Source organism: Schistocerca nitens, chromosome 11, assembly GCF_023898315.1.
Source record: "Schistocerca nitens isolate TAMUIC-IGC-003100 chromosome 11, iqSchNite1.1, whole genome shotgun sequence".
NCBI classification, from domain to species: Eukaryota; Metazoa; Arthropoda; class Insecta; order Orthoptera; family Acrididae; genus Schistocerca; species Schistocerca nitens.
Window position 1 is genome coordinate 108,512,605 of NC_064624.1, and position 23,539 is coordinate 108,536,143.

Below are 23,539 nucleotides of genomic sequence, written 5' to 3' on the forward strand. Positions count from 1 at the left end.
GAGAAATGAAAAGGTTGGCCGCTAGGGAGTCGGACTTCACACCTTGCTTCAGAACAGGTGATGTAACATAGTGTTTTGACTACAAGCCACTTACTAAGTGCCAAAGCTACAGATGGAAACGTCCAGAATCTCCAGGGCCGAAAAAAGCTCACTCGCAGAAGACCTGTGCCGAGATGGTGCACTCTGTTTTCTTCGAGTCAAAACGAATTATCCATACAGAATTTGTTCGAGAAGGTCAAATGGTGAATGCAAATTACTACTCGAGTGGTTTAAATTGTGATGAGAATTGTTGGGGTCCAATCTGAAGACCAGGTTTAAGGGACATTGTGTTTGCTGCACAAGAAATTTGTTGTGGTGCTCGAATACCCTGCTTAGTCATTTGATTTGCCTCCGTGTGGCTTCTGATGAATTTTCAAACCAAAAATCAAGCGCTTTGACCAATTTCAGATATACCAAAGGCAACAACTGTGGTACTGCAGAAAAAGTTTCGAGTGTCAGGATTGTTTATCGCAATTTATCCATCACTTATAGTTGTGCGTTATCTAACAAGGAGCCTGTTTTGAATAAATAGTCATGTAAACTAAAATTAAAAGTGGCAAACTGCCTATTGGCTTCTGTCTCGGGTTCTTCGGCCGACGTTCATCTAATGATTTTTCTGACGTTTCGCCAGCACGAGTGGCTGGCATTGTCAAAGCTTCACCCTCCATTGCCGGTGGTGAACTGGAGGCGAGCTCGCGGCCGCAGACTATATGTACCTGGCGCGCCAACGTCAGAGGGCTTCTCCGCGGTCATTTCCGGTGCGGTTCTCCTCTTGCTACCTGCGACGGTCGTTCGCTGCAGTACGGGAAGCCAGGATCCGTTTACCTTAAGGCTTTTCTCTTTCTTGTTGAAACTGTTCACGTGTTTTTTTTTTTATTTCTACAAGAAAGAGGAAAGCCTTAAGGTAGACGGATCTTGGCTTCCCGTACTGCAGCGAACGACCGTCGCAGGTAGCAAGAGGAGAACCGCACCGGAAATGACCGTGGAGAAGCCCTCAGACGTTGGCGCACCAGGTACATATAGTCTGCGGCCGCGAGCTCGCCTCCAGTTCACCACCGGCAATGGAGGGTGAAGCTTTGACAATGCCAGCCACTCGTGCTGGCGAAACGTCAGAAAAATCATTAGATGAACGTCGGCCGAAGAACCCGAGACAGAAGCCAATAGGCAGTTTGTCAACAAGTGGCCACGAAAGCCTTAACAATTTTGTAAAATTAAAAGTCTTATTTTATTTCAATTTCTCACTCTTCCTGTGGGGGTGGACTGTGTACTGAATGTGTTAAGAACAGACTGTTTCATTATATTGTACTGGGCACTGGCTCAAGTCGAATTTCATTTTAAGATATATAAAATTATGTTCAGTATATACAAAGACAGATGTTTGACACGAGATAGACAATATAAAACCAATTCTGCTAAGGGTTTAGAGGGAAAAACGGGGAGGGGGGGAACGGGGTAAATCACTCAAAACACACATTTGATGCAGCACTTCCCAATATATAAAAAGGTAACAGAAGTAGAGATCGGATGGCACATGTCGAGTAAAGCTACGCTCAAATGAAGGGCACCACTGTTTTTCCCACACAGTTCTCTGGCACATCACGTGATGCGTTTCCATTTGAAAATTATGAGTTGCATCCAAGATGGTCACCATGTTTGTGACAGCTTCACTGCCCCTCCCCCCCCTCCTCCCCATCTCATACTGTTGTTGTTGTTGTTGTTGTCTTCAGTCCTGAGACTGGTTTGATGCAGCTCTCCATGCTACTCTATCCTGTGCAAGCTTCTTCATCTCCCAGTACTTACTGCAACCTACATCCTTCTGAATCTGCTTGGTGTATTCATCTCTTGGTCTCCCTCTACGACTCTTACCCACCACGCTGCCCTCCAATGCTAAATTTGTGATCCCTTGATGCCTCAAAACATGTCCTACGAACCGATCCCTTCTTCTTGTCAAGTTGTGCCACAAACTCCTCTTCTCCCCAATTCTATTCAATACCTCCTCATTAGTTATGTGATCTACCCATCTAATCTTCAGCATTCTTCTGTAGCACCACATTTCGAAAGCTTCTATTCTCTTCTTGTCCAAACTGGTTATCGTCCATGTTTCACTTCCATACATGGCTACACTCCATACAAATAGTTTCAGAAAATACTTCCTGACACTTAAATCTATACTTTATGTTAAGAAATTTCTCTTCTTCAGAAATGCTTTCCTTGTCACATCCAGTCTACATATTATATCCTCTCTAATTCGAGCAGTATCAGTTATTTTGCTCCCCAAATAGCAGAACTTCTTTACTACTTTAAGTATCTCATTTCCTAATCTAATTCCCTCAGCATCACCTGATTGTATTCGGCTACATTCCATTATCCTCGTTTTGCTTTTGTTGATGTTCATCTTATATCCTCCTTTCAAGACACTGTCCATTCCGTTCACCTGCTCTTCCAAGTCCTTTGCTGTCTCTGACAGAATTACAATGTCGTCGGCGAACCTCAAAGTTTTTATTTCTTCTCCATGGACTTTAATACCTACTCCGAATTTTTCTATTGTTTCCTTTACTGCTTGCTCAATATACAGATTGAATAACATCGGGGACTGGCTACAACCTTGTCTCACTCCCTTCCCAACCGCTGCTTCCCTTTCATGCTCCTCTACTCCATCTCATACTAGTTGACTTCAGATTTCTGTTTATCCAACAGTTTCTACTCTGTGTTTTACAGGATTACACTACACTGGCTGGTTGCAATCCTTTAACTCCAAAAATGGTCTGATGCAGCTCTCCACAATAAGTCTACCCTGTGCAAGCCTCATCATCTCTGGATAACATTTGAAACCTTCCACTTTTTAACCTGCTTAATGTAGTCAAACCTTGCTCTTTCTCCCCCGCCACTTCCCTCGATTACTGTATAGACAGTTCTTTGATGTTTCAAGATGTGTCTCATCAACCAAACCTTCCTTTTGGTCAACTAAGGCAATGAACCTCTTTTGATCCCAAGTAAATTTAGTATCTTTTCAGTAGTTATATGACCTACCCAACTAATCTTCTGCAGCACCACATTCTGAAAGCTTCTATTGTCCACATTTTATTGCTGTTCACGGCTGAACTCCAGACAAATATTTTCAGAGAATACTACTTTGTTCAGAAGCCTCGTGTTTTAGTAATGGCAATGTACATGTATGTTATACCACTGTACTAGTTTGTTGTAAGTATATATTGAGTGATAGACTGAATAAACAACCTGTTTCATACCCTTAATATGCACTAGCACACAGAAGACCACCTGTATTACTCACACATATATATCAGTATGTCTTCCACTAATTGGAACAACAGTCGCTGAGTTGTTCCAGGATAATCACACTGTTATTTCTTGTTTGGCTATATTTATGAGTACTGTGGCAGACTGGTTTAATTGTATTACTACAAGACATAATGGTAATATATATATAATGATATTTGTTGTCTATGTGGTTTGCTCTTACACTTTATGACAAGACAAGACTTACAACTCACTAACCGGAGAAAGGGAACATCCTAAATTTTTAAAATTTGTTTTATTGCATCACAGAAGTACAGCTCGATAGGGGCACGATTTGCTGCATATACTAAACTTGTGTACAGACAATGAAACACCACTAACAACAGGTATAATTCACCAGTTACTGGGAAAGGGAACATGGCCTGGATGTGTTCCCTTTCCACTGTGAACAATATTTCCTATAGGCATCATCAGGACAAAACTGAGAAAACAGTAACAATACAACACTGTTAGTAAAGTGACAGACCTCATATGCAATTCTTCACAGAAGAAACACTCATTTAGTGTTGTTCTCATGAAAGTAGAGGATTTTACAGATTATAACACTTAGTGGTCAAAATTCTACAAAAAATCTTGCCTTATAATTTTTATAGAAAATGTGTTCCAAAGGAGCAAAAGATTTTTTTGCCCTATCAGGAACTTAGTATCACCAAAGATATACCACAAGTAGCTCAATGTAAGAAACATCAATGGACTGCAAACTGATAACTTTCATTTAAGGAATTATCAGATGAATCTACAACTTCCCATGGAATATGCTTAAAAAGCCTCACTACACAAACATCTATTTTTATGATTATATTAAAAACAATTTAATCTACATTCAAGAAGAAAAGACAATTTTGGAATGAAATTTTTAACATATCCGATGACAAAGGGATGTCCAGCTGAAGATAATGTGCAAGCCATGAATTTCTTTTTGTAATAATGTTTAAAAGTATTCAGTTTGTAAAAAACAAATAGAATAAATCTGTATCCTAAAAATATAAGACTTTCAATTTATATTCCACATAGTTTCCTGCACAAAGGGAACATGTCCAGTTGGGTGGGGGGGAATGTTACCAGTAACACAAATTTGGATAAAAATTACATAATCTAAAGCAATCTACAACTACATATTTTCATAAAACCATAGAATAATTTTGCTTTAGAATTCTGGTGCAAAGCGGTTGTTCTGTCACCCCTGCAAAATTTTTTAAAGTGAGCTTATTCCTTTTCTGCAGTTAGCAGTCCATACACACGTCAATTGGGGTTCATTTGCCAATCACACGTACATGCAAACTTTTGCATGACATGTGCTAGAGGATGATTTAGTAAGTAATAAACCACATAGCCATATTTTGAACTTTTTATCTCATTAAGCCATATATTTTATGAATTGCCATTGGAATTTCAACACTGTCATTGTCAAGAATTCTGAAAACAGCCACAAAATTCAATATGCCAGAATTAAAAATAAAGCAAAAGACCTTTAGAGCTGAAAACAAAAGGGTACTTACGCAGTATGTTGAAGCCAATTCTACAGCATAAACTTGTAACATGCTAGAACGTAGTTCCAGCAGAGTGTAACAATGTGTGTGTCATTGTATAAGGCTGCCCGCCATTTCACACACCTTGCAGCTGATACAATAACAATCAACTAGCTTACAAGTAATAACACATCCACAATGTACACCAAGGTGCTACACTCTTGTTATCAATGTGATGGGTGCATTACAATTGTGGGATATAAACACACAGAGAATGCGAACTTGAGAGTACAAAGACATTAGTATGTACAGTCAGTACTACAATGTTTGTAAAATGTGTATTCGCAATGGACAAATGTGAATATTGTATATTTAGTAATGTAAAAGGAATAAGCAACTAAAAACATGAATGTACATTAAAAGTAGCTAAGTACATACACACCCACTTGTAACAAACAAATCATAAAGTAAAACTGAAGTGACTTGTCTAGTCATGGAAATCAACACCTTCAAAACAACAGTGTAACAGGGTCAAGAACCAATGGAAATTAAGTGTGTGTCTTTTGACACAGTGAACTTATTTACTATTCTAAGTCAAGACACTTAAAATCATAGAAGAGAATATACTGAAAAACAAGAAAGCAAATACGAGAACATTAGTTTAGATCTGATACAGTCCTATACCTACCTTAAATTTAATAAAATTTGCAACTGGACGTCATTGCAACATTTTTGCAATTATATCAAAAGTCAGTTCTTAGAGAAATTTCCCATTACAGCTAGTAAAACTGAAGAGTATAAAAGTGCATGAATGACATTACCATTGATCAGATGATCACTCAATGATATTATGTTAGTGCAACTGAATAGCATGCATACTAACATTACCTTCACTACAGAGTTACAAAGTTAACATGCCATTAATTTCCTACACATGACTTAAGAATGATAATGGTGTTCACAGATATAGCATTTACCGTAAGTTCACCTATAATGATACCTTAACCCACAATAATTCTTGCTATCCATGAATCTTAAGAAAATGTGTTTTCATTCCATGGAACACACATTATTCGTTCTTCGCCTCGAGCAGAACAAAACAGACAAAACTTTGTATCATTAGACAAGTAGCAGAGAACAATGGCTTCACAACACACACGGCTAATAAAATGTTTGCTGCAAAATTACATAAGTAAAATACAGGGTGACCAAAAAGTCAATATAAATTTGAAAACTTAATAAACCACGGAATAATGTAGACAGAGAGGTAAAAATTTACACACATGCTTGGAATGACATGGGGTTTATTAGAACAAAGGAAAACAAAGTTCACAAAATGTCTGATACATGGCGCGTGAAAGATCTCATGCGCGCGTCGTTTGGTGATGATCGTGTGCTCAGCCGCTATTTTCGTCACGCTTGGCCTCCCAGGTCCCCAGACCTCAGCCCGTGCGATTATTGGCTTCGGGGTTACCTGAAGTCACAAGTGTATCGTGATCGACCGACCTCTCTAGGGATGCTGAAAGACAATATCCGATGCCAATGCCTCACCGTAACTCCGGGCATGCTTTACAGTGCTGTTCACAACATTATTCCTCGACTACAGCTATTGTCGAGGAATGATGGTGGACATATTGAGCATTTCCTGTAAACATCATCATCTTTGCTTCGTCTTACTTTGTTATGCTAATTATTGCTATTCTGATCAGATGAAGCACCATCTGTCAGACATTTTTTGAACATTGTATTTTTTGGTTCTAATAAAACCCCATGTCATTCCAAGCATGTGTGTCAATTTGTACCTCTCTATTTACATTATTCCATGATTTATTCTGTTTTCATACTGACTTTTTGATCACCCGGTACTACTGGTGAGATTATATTGCTCAAATAAGAAGAGGTTAAAATTAAATACTTGTCTGTACCCTATACAGGATCTGTGTGATAGAACAGCTAGACTGTTCCGGGATACCACGTATCGGCTTTCATACTAAGACTATATGACACAACATCCAACATAGGAAACAATACACACTTTCAGGGTTTGATTTTAGAAACTACAGATAATCCAAGAAGTTTTATATAGGACAAATGTGTAAAACATTTACCATTGGATTTAGACAATGAATTAACACCAGTGACAGTTGCAGATCTTCATTTGGGAACCATATTCAGACAACCAAACATAAGTTGAATGACATAAGATTCTCCACAAAAATTCTTTTTTAGAAGCAGAAAAGGAAAACAGTGTGATTATTTATAACAGACTGAAATTCATAGTGTGTTTAGAGAACAGCCAGAATATCTTTAATGAACAGACTGACCTGAAAAATAGATTTCAGGACATCTTGTATGATTGCCTCTTAGGATAAGTTGGCATTTGTGCACTGTTTGTCTTGGGAAGTATTCTAGACCATGCTACACTTGTTACTAATTAGTATCCATTTTATCCTTCCTCAGTATGTTCACATTAGTGCGTCACTTACATGGTACCACACTCATGTAAGACTGTGTAGGCACTCGAGTGTTAAAACTTATTTTATAAACCGTGTTTACTGTGGCTACATAGGTTACTTCATTTTTACCGTATAATGTTTCAAATGTGATTAGATGTATGTGTACTTATGTATGTAGCTATCACTCTGAATTAAAACATTCACATTAGCACGTCACATGCCGAGTATGACATTCTGTTGGTGCCTATGTGTGTGCTTTACATATGTGGAGATCTACTTTTAATTTACATTTAGGGTTCTTGACCCTGTTACACTCTTTTAAGCACGGTGTTTCCCGTTACTAGGCAAGTCAGTTCAGTTTTACCGCCTGTTACAATTACACCTACATGTACTTATGCATTTATGTGTTACTACATTCAATTTACATTCATGGTTTTAATTTTTTATTCCCTTTATATTATTACAGACATATTGATCACATTTGTCCACTGTCCATTGTCAGCACACATTTTACAAACTACACAATATGAACTCTACATATTAACACCGTTGTACGTCAAAGCTTACGCTCTGTTTGCACCCCTGACATTTTATCAAATTTTAATTCTGCCACCATTTCGGCCACATGAGCATCGTGCTTTGGCATATATTGTGGATGCGTTTTTACTTTTATGATAGCTGACTGCTGTTTTGTACCATCTACATGGTGTGTACTCACACATCTTACACCACAACACACACTTTGGTTTCAGACTGCTGGAAACTATGTTCCAGCGTGTCACAACTTAATATTTTAAAGTGGGCTTTAACATCTCACATAAGTATCCCTGTGTTTCCAGGTTTAAAGGCCTTTTACTTTTTTTTCCGTAACATATTTGATTTGGTGACTTTGCATGCAGAATACATGGCAATGAAAGTGTGAAATGATTTCTTATGATAAAACTATTTATTTATACATTTTGTTGCATTTAGAAATTTAAATTTGTATTACATGTATACTATTTCTCTTTTTCAGGCACATCTTTCAATTGCTATTGTCAGGCTGCATTACGTATCCTGTCTATTTCACAAAAATCAAAATTCTTACCACTTTCAGTGTTTCATTTCCTAATTGAATTCCTTCAGTGTCGCCTGATTTAATTCATCTACATTCCTTTATGCTCATTGTATTTTTTGTTGCTGATCATTATGTAGTCTCTTTTCAAGACACTATCCATCACATTCAACTGTTCTATGTTTTCTACTATTTCTGACAGTTACAGTGTCACTGGCAAACTTCAAAGTATTAATTTCCCCTCTCTCTGTAATATTTCTCCAGAGTCCCTTTACTGCTTGCTCAAGGCATAGATTGAATAATATCAGGCAGAGGCTACAGTACCATCTCACTCCCATCTCAACCACTGCTTCCCTTTCCATGTCCTTTGAGTCCTATGAATTTAGTCTGGTTGTATATAAACTTTTCCTCCCTGTATTTTGTCCCTTTAACATCAGAATTCCAAGGAGTGTATTACAGTCAACATTATCAAAAGCTTTCTGTAAATCTACAAACACTTTAAGCACAGGTTTTCCTTCCAGTCCACTAAAGTAATATGTGCCAGATTTTGCAACCGTGACTTATTAAACTGATTGCTTGGTAATATACACACCTGCCAGAACCTGCTTTCTTTGGAAATAGGGTTATCGTGTTGTTCTGTAAGTCTAGTGGTATTTCATCTGTTTTGTAGACCTCGAATATCAAATTTGTCATGGCAGGTTCTCCTAACAATCCCAATAATTCTCATGAAATGTCATCTACTTCAGGTGCCTCATTTTAACTCGAGTCTATCACTACTCGTGGTATCGTATCTACTGTATAACTGTCTACTCCTTTTCCCTTTCCACAATACTTTTTAAGTTTGTACCACTTCTATACATGGTGTACCAGAGACGCACTCTAAAAATTTGAAAGACTGCACAGGATCACATCTTGAGCATTCAATATAAGGAACCTATAGCCAGAAATGTGAAAACGATTCTACAGCTCCCAATAGGCTGTCGAGAATGCACACATTACATGCACATAAAGTACCACGTCAAATTGTCATTGAACATTTGGCTTGGAATTTTTGGAGACCACCTTATTGGACGACATATCTTACAAGAACCTTTGAACGTGCACTGCATCTGAACTTACTGGAGAACACCTCACCTAAACTTCTGGAGGACACTTCCTCGCTACTGTGCACTAGTCTGCAGTTTCGGAATGACTGTACTCCAGCTCAGTTTGATTGTCGGGACAATGTGTATCTCCCAGACAACTTCAGGCAGAGGGTAGCTGGACAGGTGCAGTCCCTTGGTTTGTGCACTCCCCTGCCCTCACCTCTGGAGTTTTCCTCTGGGGGTTACATCAAGTTCCTCTTGCACTCAACACCGGTAGGAACAGTACCTGCACTTACATGGTGCATCTTTACAATGTTTGATACTGGCAGAGGGGAACACAGCACAATACAGGGAATCACACAAAACACAGTTCATCGTTGCACATTACGTAATAAAGTTGATGGTCATCACATTGAAGACTTACTCTAAAATTACGAGGTCACAGATTAGCTTTACAGTATCTGATTGTACTCTACTGTCAATAAATGTTTTCCAAACTGCAGTATTCTCATGTTTCATTTAGGCTACCAAATGAATAGAAAGTGCATAGTACTGTAGAAATGATTTCCCATTTCTAGCTACAGGGGTCTTAACACTGTTTTCAAAATTTCATTGTCTACAATCTCACAAATTTTTTAAAATATCACCCTGTTACACCCTATATACTGATTCCTCTTACAGCCACACATCCATTGCTCTGTTCTGGCTTGCCATCTCAGCTCTTAACATTTATACAGCTGTTTGTCTTTTTCTTAAAGTCTTTAATTTTCCTAGAGACAACATCTATCTTTCCCTTTGTCATCTGTGCTTCTCCAGCTTTACATTTCGTCTGTAGCCATTTATGCTTTGCCATTTTGTACTCTTCGTCAATTAGTATGTTTTAACATCTGTATTTCTTTTGTCCCTTTCATTTGCTGCATTTTTATTTTCTTCCTTTGTAAAATTGAAAATGTAAGTTTTACCTATGGGTGGATTCCTAGTTGCTATTTCATCTAACAAAGTTATCTATTTGTCTTCTGTTGTATTCCTTCCCCTGTTTGAGCTAGTCACTGCCCAATTCTCCCTCTGAAACTTTCAACAAGTTTTGGTTCACTATAGTCAACATAATCACCTAGAAAGATTCAGCAATGGTTTAGATAATTAAGGCAATTCTCATTTATTGTTCTCTCCCAGTTGCACATTTTTAATTAGATTACATGTTTTGATCACCAAGAATCACTTTCAGATCTAAGTAGTTGCATCATTACTCTGATATGTAGCTCTGAGTAGATGAGACAATTTGCCAACAACTACTCAGATCTGAAGATGATCCAGAATGGTGAAACATGTAATCTGAGAGGGAACAATAAACAAGAATTAAATTAAAATGTACTGGCAGAAGTAAAGCTGTGAGGACAGGTTGCGGGTTGTGCTCAGGTAGCTCAGTCGGTACAGCACTTGCCCACAGAAGGCAAAGGTCCCGAGTTCGAGTCTCGGTCCGGCACACAGTTTTAATCTGCGAGGAAGTTTCATATCAGCGCACACTCCACTACAGAGTGAAAATCTCATTCACGAATTAAATTAACTTTTTATTCTTTCTATTAATCCTGTCCCAATCACTTGAAGTGTATCTTCTTGCAATTTCTTCAGTTTTAGTCTTCAGTTCATGATTAATAAACTACAGTCCGACTCCATATCTATCCCTGAAAATGTTTTGCAGTTTAAAAATCTCTAATCATGGGATTCAAAGTTGCCTACACTGTATAAAATATTTGTGTATCATGGCCACAACAATGCATTCACTATACTGTTCATAATAGCTTATATACATTCCTATTTTCTTATTCATTATTAGTGTTTTACTGCATTATCCCTATTCGATTTGGTGTCCACCACCCTGTACTCACTTGACCAGAAAGTCTATTCTTACTGCCACTGAACTTTACTAATTCCCACTATACCTAATTTCAAACTATCCTCCTATCTTTCCAAGTTGTCTCGCCTACCTGCCTTACTACAGGCTCTGAAAGTCCATGTTCCAACCTGTAGAAGGCCAGTCGTCTCTTTCCTGATAACATCCCCGAGTAGTCCCAGCCCGGAGATTGTAAGGCGTGACTATCTTATCCCAGAAGATGGTGCCTCCTTATTCCATTTAATATACATCTTAATTCACTGCACATCGATAAAAGATCTCCATTTCAAAAGATGGTGGGTAAACAAATTGGTAAGTTGCACTACAGTTCCCAAAACTAATTTACTGTTTTCACCACAAGTTTTACTTAATTTGCGGAAACCACTGCCTAATGTATTCGAATATGAAATACTGACCTTTATGCCGAGTAGCCTGCCAATGATCATGGCCTCGTGAGCGAGCGTCGAGAATGCAGAGTGGCCGTGAACGACGGAAATTCTCTCACGCAGCAGGATGTAGCGTATAAGAGGCAGCGAGGCGACCATCGTCGGCAGCACACACTGGTTATAGAAGACGCGCACTGGGAGGTAGAAAACCTGTGGTACCGTAGACAGTAATTACCGTGTGCTTCGGGACAGTTTTATAGAGTGTGAACATGAAAATGCACTAGATTAATATGAATATTACACAATTTGAGACATAGGAAGAATGTCTACTTGCCAGCACCACAAATGTATAGAGCAAGGCTAGCAGAAACGAGTTCAAGTACAAGAAATTTCTAGTTTCCTGTACTTTTAAATACTTCCGTTGACAGAAAGGGAAAGATATAATGTAATAAAATGGGGTGTGAGTGAAATTACTGGAGAAACTGAAAGTGTGCTCTAACCCTCATCCATGAGACGGTGTAGAACATCATTATGAACTATAGGATGTTCATAATGTCCCATAATTTCAAACCATAACTTAGAAACTACTGAACATGGAGAGTCATGGTTTGTTGTAAAACATTTAAAAGCTCTCTCAGATTTTTTTTCCTTTGTCCTTCGTTGCAGATTTTAATCTGACTGCAATACGGCAGGAAAAGTACAATGCCATATCATATGTAGAACCCAACACCTTCGAGGTAATGGTTGCGTATCACTAACGCCAACCACAAACTGTGCAAGTTGCTGCCCCCTCCGAGTTGCCCTAAGTCGGGGGTCTGCTTCCTTGAACCTTCACATCTGTCCACCACCTCTAGTCACTCCGGCTCTCCGTAACATCTCTCCGGGGTTTCGGTTCGATACGTCCGCACGGAGTTGCAGGCCTCAGTTTCTGCCCGTGGCCTTTCGAGCCCCCGGTAGCTCGCCGTTTCGATACTGACCGTGGTTTTACAAAAGCTCTGTTTTATTTCGCACAAAAGTTATATTTCTCTCCCGTGCGTTTACCGAAACTACTACTAAATTACCGCTACGGAACCGGTCAGTAACACATGCCTCGGCGTGTTCTAGTTTTGCCGGCCCGAGGGTCATGCCTTGTAGAAGACAATGCCAGTCTGACGGTGGAGGGATGGCCAGACCTGCGACAACCGAGGGATGGCGCTTCGGCACACAGCTCATCGAATTAAAGAGTTACGTAAAGCAATTGCCCATTATTGAAACCATGCCTGAAGGTGTACCTTGGATGGCGTCTCCCAAATGTTTTTTTATCCTACTTTTTCTCAAGGGTTGACACACACACACACACACACACACACACACCTCTCTCTCTCTCTCTCTCTCTCTCTCTCTCTCTCTCTCTCTCTCTCTCTCTCTCTCTCTCTCTCTCTCTCTCTCTCTCTCCCCCCCCCCCCCCCCCCCCCGAGTGTGTGTGTTGCCTTTAAATGACAGAAAAGTGTAACTCTGAATTGTTCCTTAATTGAAAAATCTTGGATCTTGTTTAAATAAAGTGTGTAAACTAAAGAGTGAAAAATGTTTATCCTGAACCTTTCCTAACTGTTCCACATTCCTCTCCATTCTGGAAACATCCCCCAGGCTGTGGCTAAGCCACGTCTCTGCAATATCCTTTCTTTCAGGAGTGCTAGTTCTGCAAGGTTCGCAGGAGAGCTTCTGCAAAGTTTGGAAGGTAGGAGACGAGGTACTAGCAGAAGTAAAGCTGTGAGGACGGGGCGTGAGTTATGCTTGGGTAGCTCAGCTGGTAGAGCACTTGCCCGCAAAAGGCAAAGGTCCCGAGTTCGAGTCTCGGTCCGGCACACAGTTTTAATCTGCCCGGAAGTTTCATATCAGCACACACTCCGCTGCAGAGTGAAAATCTCATTCTGATCCCTTCATCTTGTTTTTAAAACTTATTACGTTTTGTTCGGCCACGTCACTCGCCATTAGATTTTAAGTGCCGATTTCACCAGTAGGAACAGCATCATCCGCCCCTCAGTGAGTAGTGATAGGAACCTGTGCTGCTTTGTGGAGACTGAGGTATTAGAAAGTGCTCCCGGCTTACGAGCAAGCAGAAGTCTCGAGTTGCGGCTGGCATTGTACGAAGTAGCTTCAACCTTAGGAGTTTGTGGATGCCGTTTTACATCCTGTGTGTAGCCAGAATTTTCAGCTACGCAAGCACACTTCATGTGCACGATCCCTGGCAGCAGTGAGCACATCACTGCAGCAGAACTGCTCTTCACTGCACAGAATTCCGCGATATACACACCACAGGTCGACAATAGGGAATCCTTAACAGTAAGTATGTTAAGTTCTATTTGTTTCATCGCAGACCTCTTTACTGTCAGTGACAGGGCGGAGGCTTTCATAACTTCGATATTAATCAGTATCAACCACTTAGCGTTTCCATCGCATAACTGGGGGCATGATTTCGAGTCACATCACAGATCTCTTACCGATCTCAAATTTACATTCATGAGTAGCAGTAAACGTTCTATGTCTATACTTGTTCACTTTGTATACAGTGTGCTACAAAAAGGTACGGCCAAACTTTCAGGGAACATTCCTCACACACAAAGAAAGAAAATATGTTATGTGGACATGTGTCCGGAAACGCTTACTTTCCATGTTAGAGCTCATTTTATTACTTCTCTTCAAATCACATTAATCGTGGAATGGAAACACACAGCAGCAGAACATACCAGCGTGACTTCAAACACTTTGTTACAGGAAATGTTCAAAATGTCCTCCGTTAGCGAGGATACGTGCATCCACCCACCGTCGCACGGAATCCCTGATGCGCTGATGCAGCCCTGGAGAATGGCGTATTGTATCACAGCCGTCCACAATACGAGCACGAATAGTCTCTACATTTGGCACCGGGGTTGCGTAGACGAGAGCTTTCAAATGCCCCCATAAATAAAAGTCGAGAGGGTTGAGGTCAGGAGAGCGCGGAGGCCACGGAATTGATCCGCCTCTACCAATCCGTCGGTCACCGAATCTGTTGTTGAGAAGCGTGCGAACACTTCGACTGAAATGTGCAGGAGCTCCATCGTGCATGAACTAAATGTTGTGTCGTGCTTGTAAAGGCACATGTTCTAGTAGCACAGGTAGAGTATCCCGTGTGAAACCACGGCGGTGAATTGAGGAAGTACAGTACATACTGACGAAACTAAAATGAGCTCTAACATGGAAATTAGGCATTTCCGGACACATGTCCACATAACATCTTTTCTTTATTTGTGTGTGAGGAATGTTTCCTGAAAGTTTGGCCGTACCTTTTTGTAACACCCTGTATACATCGCTGCTTGACAGTTCATACAGTGAATTTTTTTTTTTTAATTAAGGAGATAAAACTATTAAAATGAAAGTGAACGGAATGTCCAATGGTCCGCTGTAGCTCTGTTCAGTCACAGGTCACTTATAGACCAACAAAACCAGTTTCACAACTTTTAAGTTGCATCTACTGATGCAAATATCGGTAAAAAATAGATTTTTTTAAAAAATTAATGCAGTTATCCAAGATATATAAGATACCGAATGAGAAGACTTATACATGGAAGAAAATAGTACACATCAAACTAGGAAACTGGTGTGGCTCACGTGTGCTCCACAAAAATGGGCTTAGACACTATGTGATCTAAAGTATCCAGACACCCCCAAAAACAAATTTTTCATATTAGGTGCGTTGTGCTGCCACCTACTGCCAGGTACTCCATATCAGTGACCTCAGTAGTCATTAGACATCGTGAGAGAGCAGGATGGTGTGCTCCGCGGAACACGCAGACTTTGAACCTGGTCACATATGTCATACATCTGCACACGAGATTTCCACACTCCTAAACATCCTTAGGGTCCACTGTTCCCAATGTGATAGTGAAGCAGAAACATGTTGTTGTTGTTGTTGTTGTGGTCTTCAGTCCTGAGACTGGTTTGATGCAGCTCTCCATGCTACTCTATCCTGTGCAAGCTTCTTCATCTCCCAGTACCTACTGCAACCTACATCCTTCTGAATCTGCTTAGTTTATTCATCTCTTGGTCTCCCTCTACGATTTTTACCCTCCACGCTGCCCTCCAATGCTAAATTTGTGATCCCTTGATGCCTCAAAACATGTCCTACGAACCGATCCCTTCTTCTAGTCAAGTTGTGCCACAAACTTCTCTTCTCCCCAATCCTATTCAATACCTCCTCATTAGTTACGTGATCTACCCACCTTATCTTCAGCATTCTTCTGTAGCACCACATTTCGAAAGCTTCTATTCTCTTCTTGTCCAAACTGGTTATCGTCCATGTTTCACTTCCATACATGGCTACACTCCATACAAATACTTTCAGAAACGACTTCCTGACACTTAAATCTATACTCGATGTTAACAAATTTCTCTTCTTCAGAAACGATTTCCTTGCCATTGCCAGTCTACATTTTATATCCTCTCTACTTCGACCATCATCAGTTATTTTACTCCCTAAATAGCAAAACTCCTTTACTACTGTAAGTGTCTCATTTCCTAATCTAATCCACTCAGCATCACCCGATTTAATTTGACAACATTCCATTATCCTCGTTTTGCTTTTGTTGATGTTCATCTTATATTCTCCTTTCAAGACACTGTCCATTCCGTTCAACTGCTCTTCCAAGTCCTTTGCCGTCTCTGACAGAATCACAATGTCATTGGCGAACCTCAAAGTTTTTACTTCTTCTCCATGAATTTTAATACCTACTCCGAATTTTTCTTTTGTTTCCTTTACTGCTTGCTCAATATACAGATTGAATAACATCGGGGAGAGGCTACAACCCTGTCTCACTCCTTTCCCAACCACTGCTTCCCTTTCATGCCCCTCGACTCTTATAACTGCCATCTGGTTTCTGTACAAATTGTAAATAGCCTTTCGCTCCCTGTATTTTACCCCTGCCACCTTTAGAATTTGAAAGAGAGTATTCCAGTCAAAATTGTCAAAAGCTTTCTCTAAGTCTACAAATGCTAGAAACGTAGGTTTGCCTTTTCTTAATCTTTCTTCTAAGGTAAGTCTGAAGGTTAGTATTGCCTCACGTGTTCCAACATTTCTACGGAATCCAAACTGATCTTCCCCGAGGTCCGCTTCTACCAGTTTTTCCATTCGTCTGTAAAGAATTCGCGTTAGTATTTTGCAGCTGTGACGTATTAAACTGATAGTTCGGTAATTTTCACATCTGTCAACACCTGCTTTCTTTGGTATTGGAATTATTATATTCTTCTTGAAGTCTGTGGGTATTTCGCCTGTCTCATACATGTTGCTCACCAGATGGTAGAGTTTTGTCATGACTGGCTCTCCCAAGGCCATCAGTAGTTCTAATGGAATGTTGTCTACTCCCGGGGCCTTGTTTCGACTCAGGTCTTTCAGTGCTCTGTCAAACTCTTCACGCAGTATCTTATCTCCCATTTCATCTTCATCTACATCCTCTTCCATTTCCATAATATTGTCCTCAAGTACATCGCCCTTGTATAAACCCTCTATATACTCCTCCCACCTTTCTGCCTTCCCTTCTTTGCTTAGAACTGGGTTGCCATCTGAGCTCTTGATATTCATACAAGTGGTTCTCTTCTCTCTAAAGGTCTCTTTAATTTTCCTGTAGGCAGTATCTACCTTACCCCTAGTGAGACAAGCCTCTACATCCTTACATTTGTCCTCTAGCCATCCCTGCTTAGCCATTTTGCACTTTCTGTCTATCTCATTTTTGAGACGTTTGTATTCCCTTTTGCCTGCTTCATTTACTGCATTTTTATATTTTCTCCTTTCATCAATTAAATTCAATATTTCTTCTGTTACCCAAGGATTTCTATTAGCCCTCGTCTTTTTACCCACTTGATCCTCTGCTGCCTTCACTACTTCATCCCTCAGAGCTACCCATTGTTCTTCTACTGTATTTCTTTCCCCCATTCCTGTCAATTGTTCCCTTATGCTCTCCCTGAAACTCTCTACAACCTCTGGGTCTTTCAGTTTATCCAGGTCCCATGTCCTTAAATTCCCACCTTTTTGCAGTTTCTTCAGTTTCAATCTGCAGTTCATAACCAATAGATTGTGGTCAGAATCCACATCTGCCCCTGGAAATGTCTTACAATTTAAAACCTGGTTCCTAAATCTCTGTCTTACCATTATATAATCTATCTGATACCTATTAGTATCTCCAGGATTCTTCCAGGTATACAACCTTCTTTTATGATTCTTGAACCAAGTGTTAGCTATGATTAAGTTGTGCTCTGTGCAAAATTCTACAAGGCGGCTTCCTCTTTCATTTCTTGCCCCCAATCCATATTCACCTACTATGTTTCCTTCTCTCCCTTTTCTTACTGACGAATTCCAGTCACCCATGACTATTAAATTTTCGTCTCCCTTCACTACCTGAATAATTTCTTTTATCTCGTCGTACATTTCATCAATTTCTTCATCATCTGCAGAGCTAGTTGGCATATAAACTTGTACTGCTGTAGTAGGCATGGGCTTTGTGTCTATCTTGGCCACAATAATGCGTTCACTATGCTGTTTGTAGTAGCTAACCCGCACTCCTATTTTTTTATTCATTATTAAACCTACTCCTGCATTACCCCTAAATGATTTTGTACTTATAACCCTGTATCACCTGACCAAAAGTCTTGTTCCTCCTGCCACCGAACTTCAGTAATTCCCACTATATCTAACTTTAACCTATCCATTTTCTAACCTACCTGCCCGTTTAAGGGATCTGACATTCCACGCTCAGATCCGTAGAATGCCAGTTTTCTTTCTCCTGATAACGACGTCCTCTTGAGTAGTCCCCGCCCGGAGATCCGAATGGGGGACTATTTTACCTCCGGAATATTTTACCCAAGAGGACGCCATCATCATTTAATCATACAGTAAAGCTGCACGTCCTCGGGAAAAATTACGGCTGTAGTTTCCCCTTGCTTTCAGCCGTTCGCAGTACCAGCACAGCAAGGCCGTTTTGGTTAATGTTACAAGGCCAGATCAGTCAATCATCCAGACTGTTGCCCCTGCAACTACTGAAAAGGCTGCTGCCCCTCTTCAGGAACCACGTTTGTCTGGCCTCTCAACAGATACCCCTCCGTTGTGGTTGCACCTACGGTACGGCCATCTGTATCGCTGAGGCACGCAAGCCTCCCCACCAACGGCAAGGTCCATGGTTCATGGGGGAAGCATGCTGCCCTCCAATGCTAGTCTGATGCCTCAGAACATGTCCTACCAACCTGTCCCTTCTTCTTGTCAGGTTGTGCCACAAAACTCCTTCTCCCCAATTCTATTCAATACCTTCTCATTAATTATGTGGTCTACCCATCTAATCTTCAGCATTCTTCTGTAGCAACACATTTCGAAAGTTTCTATTCTCTTCTTGTCCAAACAAATTATGGTCCATGTTTCACTTCCATACATGGCTACACTCCATACATATACTTTCAGAAAATACTTCCTGACACTTAAATCTATACTTTATGTTAAGAAATTTCTCTTGTTCAGAAATGCTTTCCTTGTCATATCCAGTCTACATTTTATATCCTCTCTAATTCGAGCAGTATCGGTTATTTTGCTCCCCAAATAGCAAAACTCCTTTACTACTTTAAGTATCTCATTTCCTAATCTAATTCCCTCAGCATCACCTGATTGTATTCGGCTACATTCCATTATCCTCATTTTGCTTTTGTTGGTGTTCATCTTATCTCCTCCTTTCGAGACACTGTCCATTCCGTTCAGCTACTCTTCCACGTCCTTTGCTGTCTGACAGAATTACAATGTCATCATCAAACCTCAAAGTTTTTATTTCTTCTCCACAGATTTTAATTCCTACTCAAAATTTTTCTTTTGTTTCCTTTACTGCTTGCTCAATATACAGATTGAATAACATCAGGGATAGGCTACAACACTGTCTTACTCTCTTCTCAAACACTACTTCCCTTTCATGCTCCTCGATGCAAATAACTGCAGTCTGGTTTCTGTACAAATTGTAAATAGCCTTTCGCTCCCTGTCGTTTTACCCCTGCAACCTTCAGAATTTGAAAGTGAGTATTCCAGCCAACATTGTCAAAAGCTTTCTGTAAGTCTACAAATGCTAGAAACATAGCTTGGTTTGCCTTTCCTTAATCTATCTTGTAAGACTAGTTGTAGGTTCAGTATTGCCTCACGTGTTCCAACATTTCTATGGAATCCAAACTGATCTTCCCCCGAGGTCGGCTTCTACTAGTTTTTCCATTCGTCTGTAAAGAATTCGTGTTAGTATTTTGTTGCCATGACTTATTAATCTGATAGTTCGGTAATTTTCACACCTGTTGACACCCTGAAGCCTGAGGGTATTTCACCTGTCTCTTACATCTTGCTCATCAGAGGGTATAGTTTTGTCATGGCTGGCTCTCCCAAGCCTATCAGTAGTTCTAATGGAATGTTGTCTACTCCTGAGGCCTTTTTTTTTGACCTAGGTCTTTCAGTGCTCTGTCAAATTCTTCAAGCAGTATCGTATCTCCCATTTCATCTAAATCGTCTCTCATTTCCGTAACATTGCCCTGAAGTACCTCACCCTTGTATAGACCCTCTATATACTCCTTCCACATTTCTGCTTTATCTTCTTTGCTTAGGACTGGTTTTCCATCTGAGCTCTTGATATTCATACATGTGGTTCTCTCTTCTCAAAAGTTCTCTCTAATTTTCCTGTAGGCAGTATGTATCTTACCCCAAGCGATACATGCCTCTACATCCTTACATCTGTCCTCTAGCCATCGTCACTTAGCCATTTTGCACTTCTTGGCAATTCATTTTTGAGACCTTTGCATTCCTTTTCGCCTGCTTCATTTACTGCTTTTTTAGATTTCCTCCTTTCATCAATTTAATTCAATATCTCTTCTGTTACCCAAGGATTTCTACTAGCCCTCATCTTTTTACCTACTTGATCCTCTGCTGCTTTCACTATTTCATCTCTGGAAGCTACCCATTCTACTTCTACTGTATTTCTTTCCCCTGTATTTGTCAATTGTCCCCTAATGCTCTCTTCGGAACTGTCTACAACCTCTGGTTCTATCAGTTTATCCAGGTCCTATCCCCTTACATTCCTACCATTTGGATACTGAATCATGATTTATCCTTTCAGTATGCATGCAGATATAACTTGGGCTTATTCTGTATATTTCAATTTATTAATGAGTTACAGAATCATGTTTGGCAAAACAATTACAAGGACAGTATTTTCAGAATACAGAAGTGTGTTTTAAGAATTTTATCTGGTGTTGAAATATCCTATAAGGACTTCAGCAAAAGCTTTGGCAGTTTGACAGTTACTTTACAAGACATTTACAGAGCGAGTCAGGAGGAAAGGTACATGCTTTGACGGGTGACAGTATTACCAATTCCGAACAAAAAACGTCATACAGACATATGTCCTATTCTGAATGGTTTCCGAGATAGAACACATCTGATGTACACTGCAGTTTATTTTTTGTATTATTCAAACACTGTCATTGTTACAATGGTAGAGGAAGTTGAGACAAGACACTTGTGGTCTACCAAGTCAGCAAACTACTTCAAATCCGCTACAAAAACTACATAAGCTGCAGAGTGATTTTCAATATTGTGGCACAGACTACTAGTCCTAGAGAAAAAATGACAGCCTTTTTTTTTATAAGAAATTTAATTTATTTTTGTACTGTGACACATTTTCACTGAAGCACGCAGATTTTTAGTTATTCAAGAAAACTTAAAAAAGGGATATTAAATTTGTTATATCTCCGAAACCAAACCCAATATGAAGTTTTCTGTTCAGAATCACTGTTACACCTCGAAGTATGTATCTTTCCTATTGACTCACCCTGTACACGTCAAAGTCCTTTGTATACAGGGTGTATACAGGGTGTATATAAAGTCCGGGAACACTTTCAATAATTTATTGCACAAGAACTAAACACTGTACAGATGTCATATATATTGCATTTTGAAGAAAAACTCAAAGTGTTTTTTTTTTTTTTCCCCTCCCAAACATTCGATATGCAATCCAGGAGTGACCCAGCAGACAATACAGTAATCGAATTCTTGCCATACCTGTCCCAGCATGGCATCGTAGACTGTGGCAGTCGCTTCCCGTATTCTCTCCCGGAGCTCTGCTACATCATGTGGTAGAGGTGGTAAATACACCAGATCTTTAATGTGACCCCACAAAAAAAAGTCCACAGCTTGTGGTCTTGCGGAAGTGTTCTTGGTTCCCGAGCACGAGTCCAGGGTTCGATTCCTGGCGGGGTCAGGGATTTTCATCAGCCCTGAGATGACTGGGTGGTGGTGTGTCGTCAACGTCGTCGTCATCATCATCATTCATCCCCATTACGGTCGGAGGAAGGCACCGGCAAACCACCTCCATTAGGACCCTGCCTAGTACAGCGCTGCAAGCCTGAAGCATTGTTCTCCTGCACACTGTCAAGCAGCATCGGACTTAATTTTCACAGAAAAAAGTCACATGTAATGAGATCTGGTGATTGGGGAGGCCATTTCATGAAACAGCTGTCCCCTTCTGTAGCACAGCTGATCTGTCAAGGTGGCAGCTCCGTGTTCTGCACTAGCTCCGATCTGAATGGTTTCACAGACAGCTTCTGTCGCAGGGCTTTCCACACTGTCATTGGAGCAATTTCGAGTTCGCGGGATGCACGAGACACCGTTTTCTTTGGGCTTCTTATGAATGTCTCTCGTACGTGCTCCACATTCACTTCACTCATGCTGGGATGTCCATTTCTCCTTGCCTGGCACAAGCTACCCACCGTAACGAATTTGTTGTGCCAGTGCGAACTGGCCTTCCTTGTTAGTGGCTTCTTACTGTACTCGGTTCTAAACATCCATTGAACAGCCGTAGCACACTTGTTTTTGTCCAACTCCAACACACAGAAAGCTCACTCCGCACTTGAACTTGTCACGTTTGCGACTAGCACTGACTATCGGCAAATTACCAAACTACGCTGTGGTGGTATACGTGGAAAAAAAACTTTCAGGGTTTCTCTTTAAAATGACGTATGTATGATATCTGAACAATATTTGGTTCTTGTGCAATAAATAATTGAAAGTGTTCCCAGACTTTACGTACACCCTTTATTTCTTCTACATCTACATCTACATCAATACTCCGCAAGTCACCTGACGGTGTGTGGCGGAGGATACCTTGAGTACCTCTATAGGTTTTCCCTTCTATTCCAGTCTCTTATTTTTCGTGGGAAGAAGGATTGTCGGTATGCCTCTCTGTGGGCTCTAATCTCTCTGATTTTATCCTCATGGTCTCTTCGCGAGACATACGTAGGAGGGAGCAATATACTGCTTGACTCCTCGGTGAAGGTACGTTCTCGAAACTTCAACAAAAGCCCGTACCGAGCTACTGAGCGTCTCTCTTGCAGAGTCTTCCACTGGAGTTTATCTATCATCTCCGTAACGCTTTTGCGATTACTAAATGATCCTGTAACGAAGTGCGCTGCTCTCCGTTGGATCTTCTCTATCTCTTCTATCAACCCTATCTGGTACGGATCACACACTGCTGAGCAGTATTCAAGCAGTGGGCGAACAAGCGTACTGTAACCTACTTCCTTTGTTTTCGGATTGCATTTCCTTAGGATTCTTCCAATGAATCTCAGTCTGGGATCTGCTTTACCGACGATCAACTTTATATGATCATTCCATTTTAAATCACTCCTAATGCCTACTCCCAGATAATTTATGGAATTAACTGCTTCCAGTTGCTGACCTGCTATATTGTAGCTAAATGATAAGGGATCTTTCTTTCTATGTATTCACAGCACATTACACTTGTCTACACTGAGATTCAATTGCCA

The 23,539-nt window shown here is 40.4% G+C and overlaps 1 protein-coding gene across 1 annotated transcript in view; it reads right to left on the reverse strand.

Annotated features, from left to right (window-relative positions):
* LOC126213573 (phosphatidylinositol N-acetylglucosaminyltransferase subunit A) overlaps window positions 1–23,539 on the reverse strand; it is a 120,337-nt gene that overhangs the window by 88,248 nt on the left and 8,550 nt on the right. Inside the window, exon 3 of the mRNA XM_049941419.1 lies at window positions 11,729–11,908. Coding sequence (XP_049797376.1) covers window positions 11,729–11,908 — 180 coding nt within the window. The remainder of the gene's footprint in view (window positions 1–11,728; window positions 11,909–23,539) is intronic.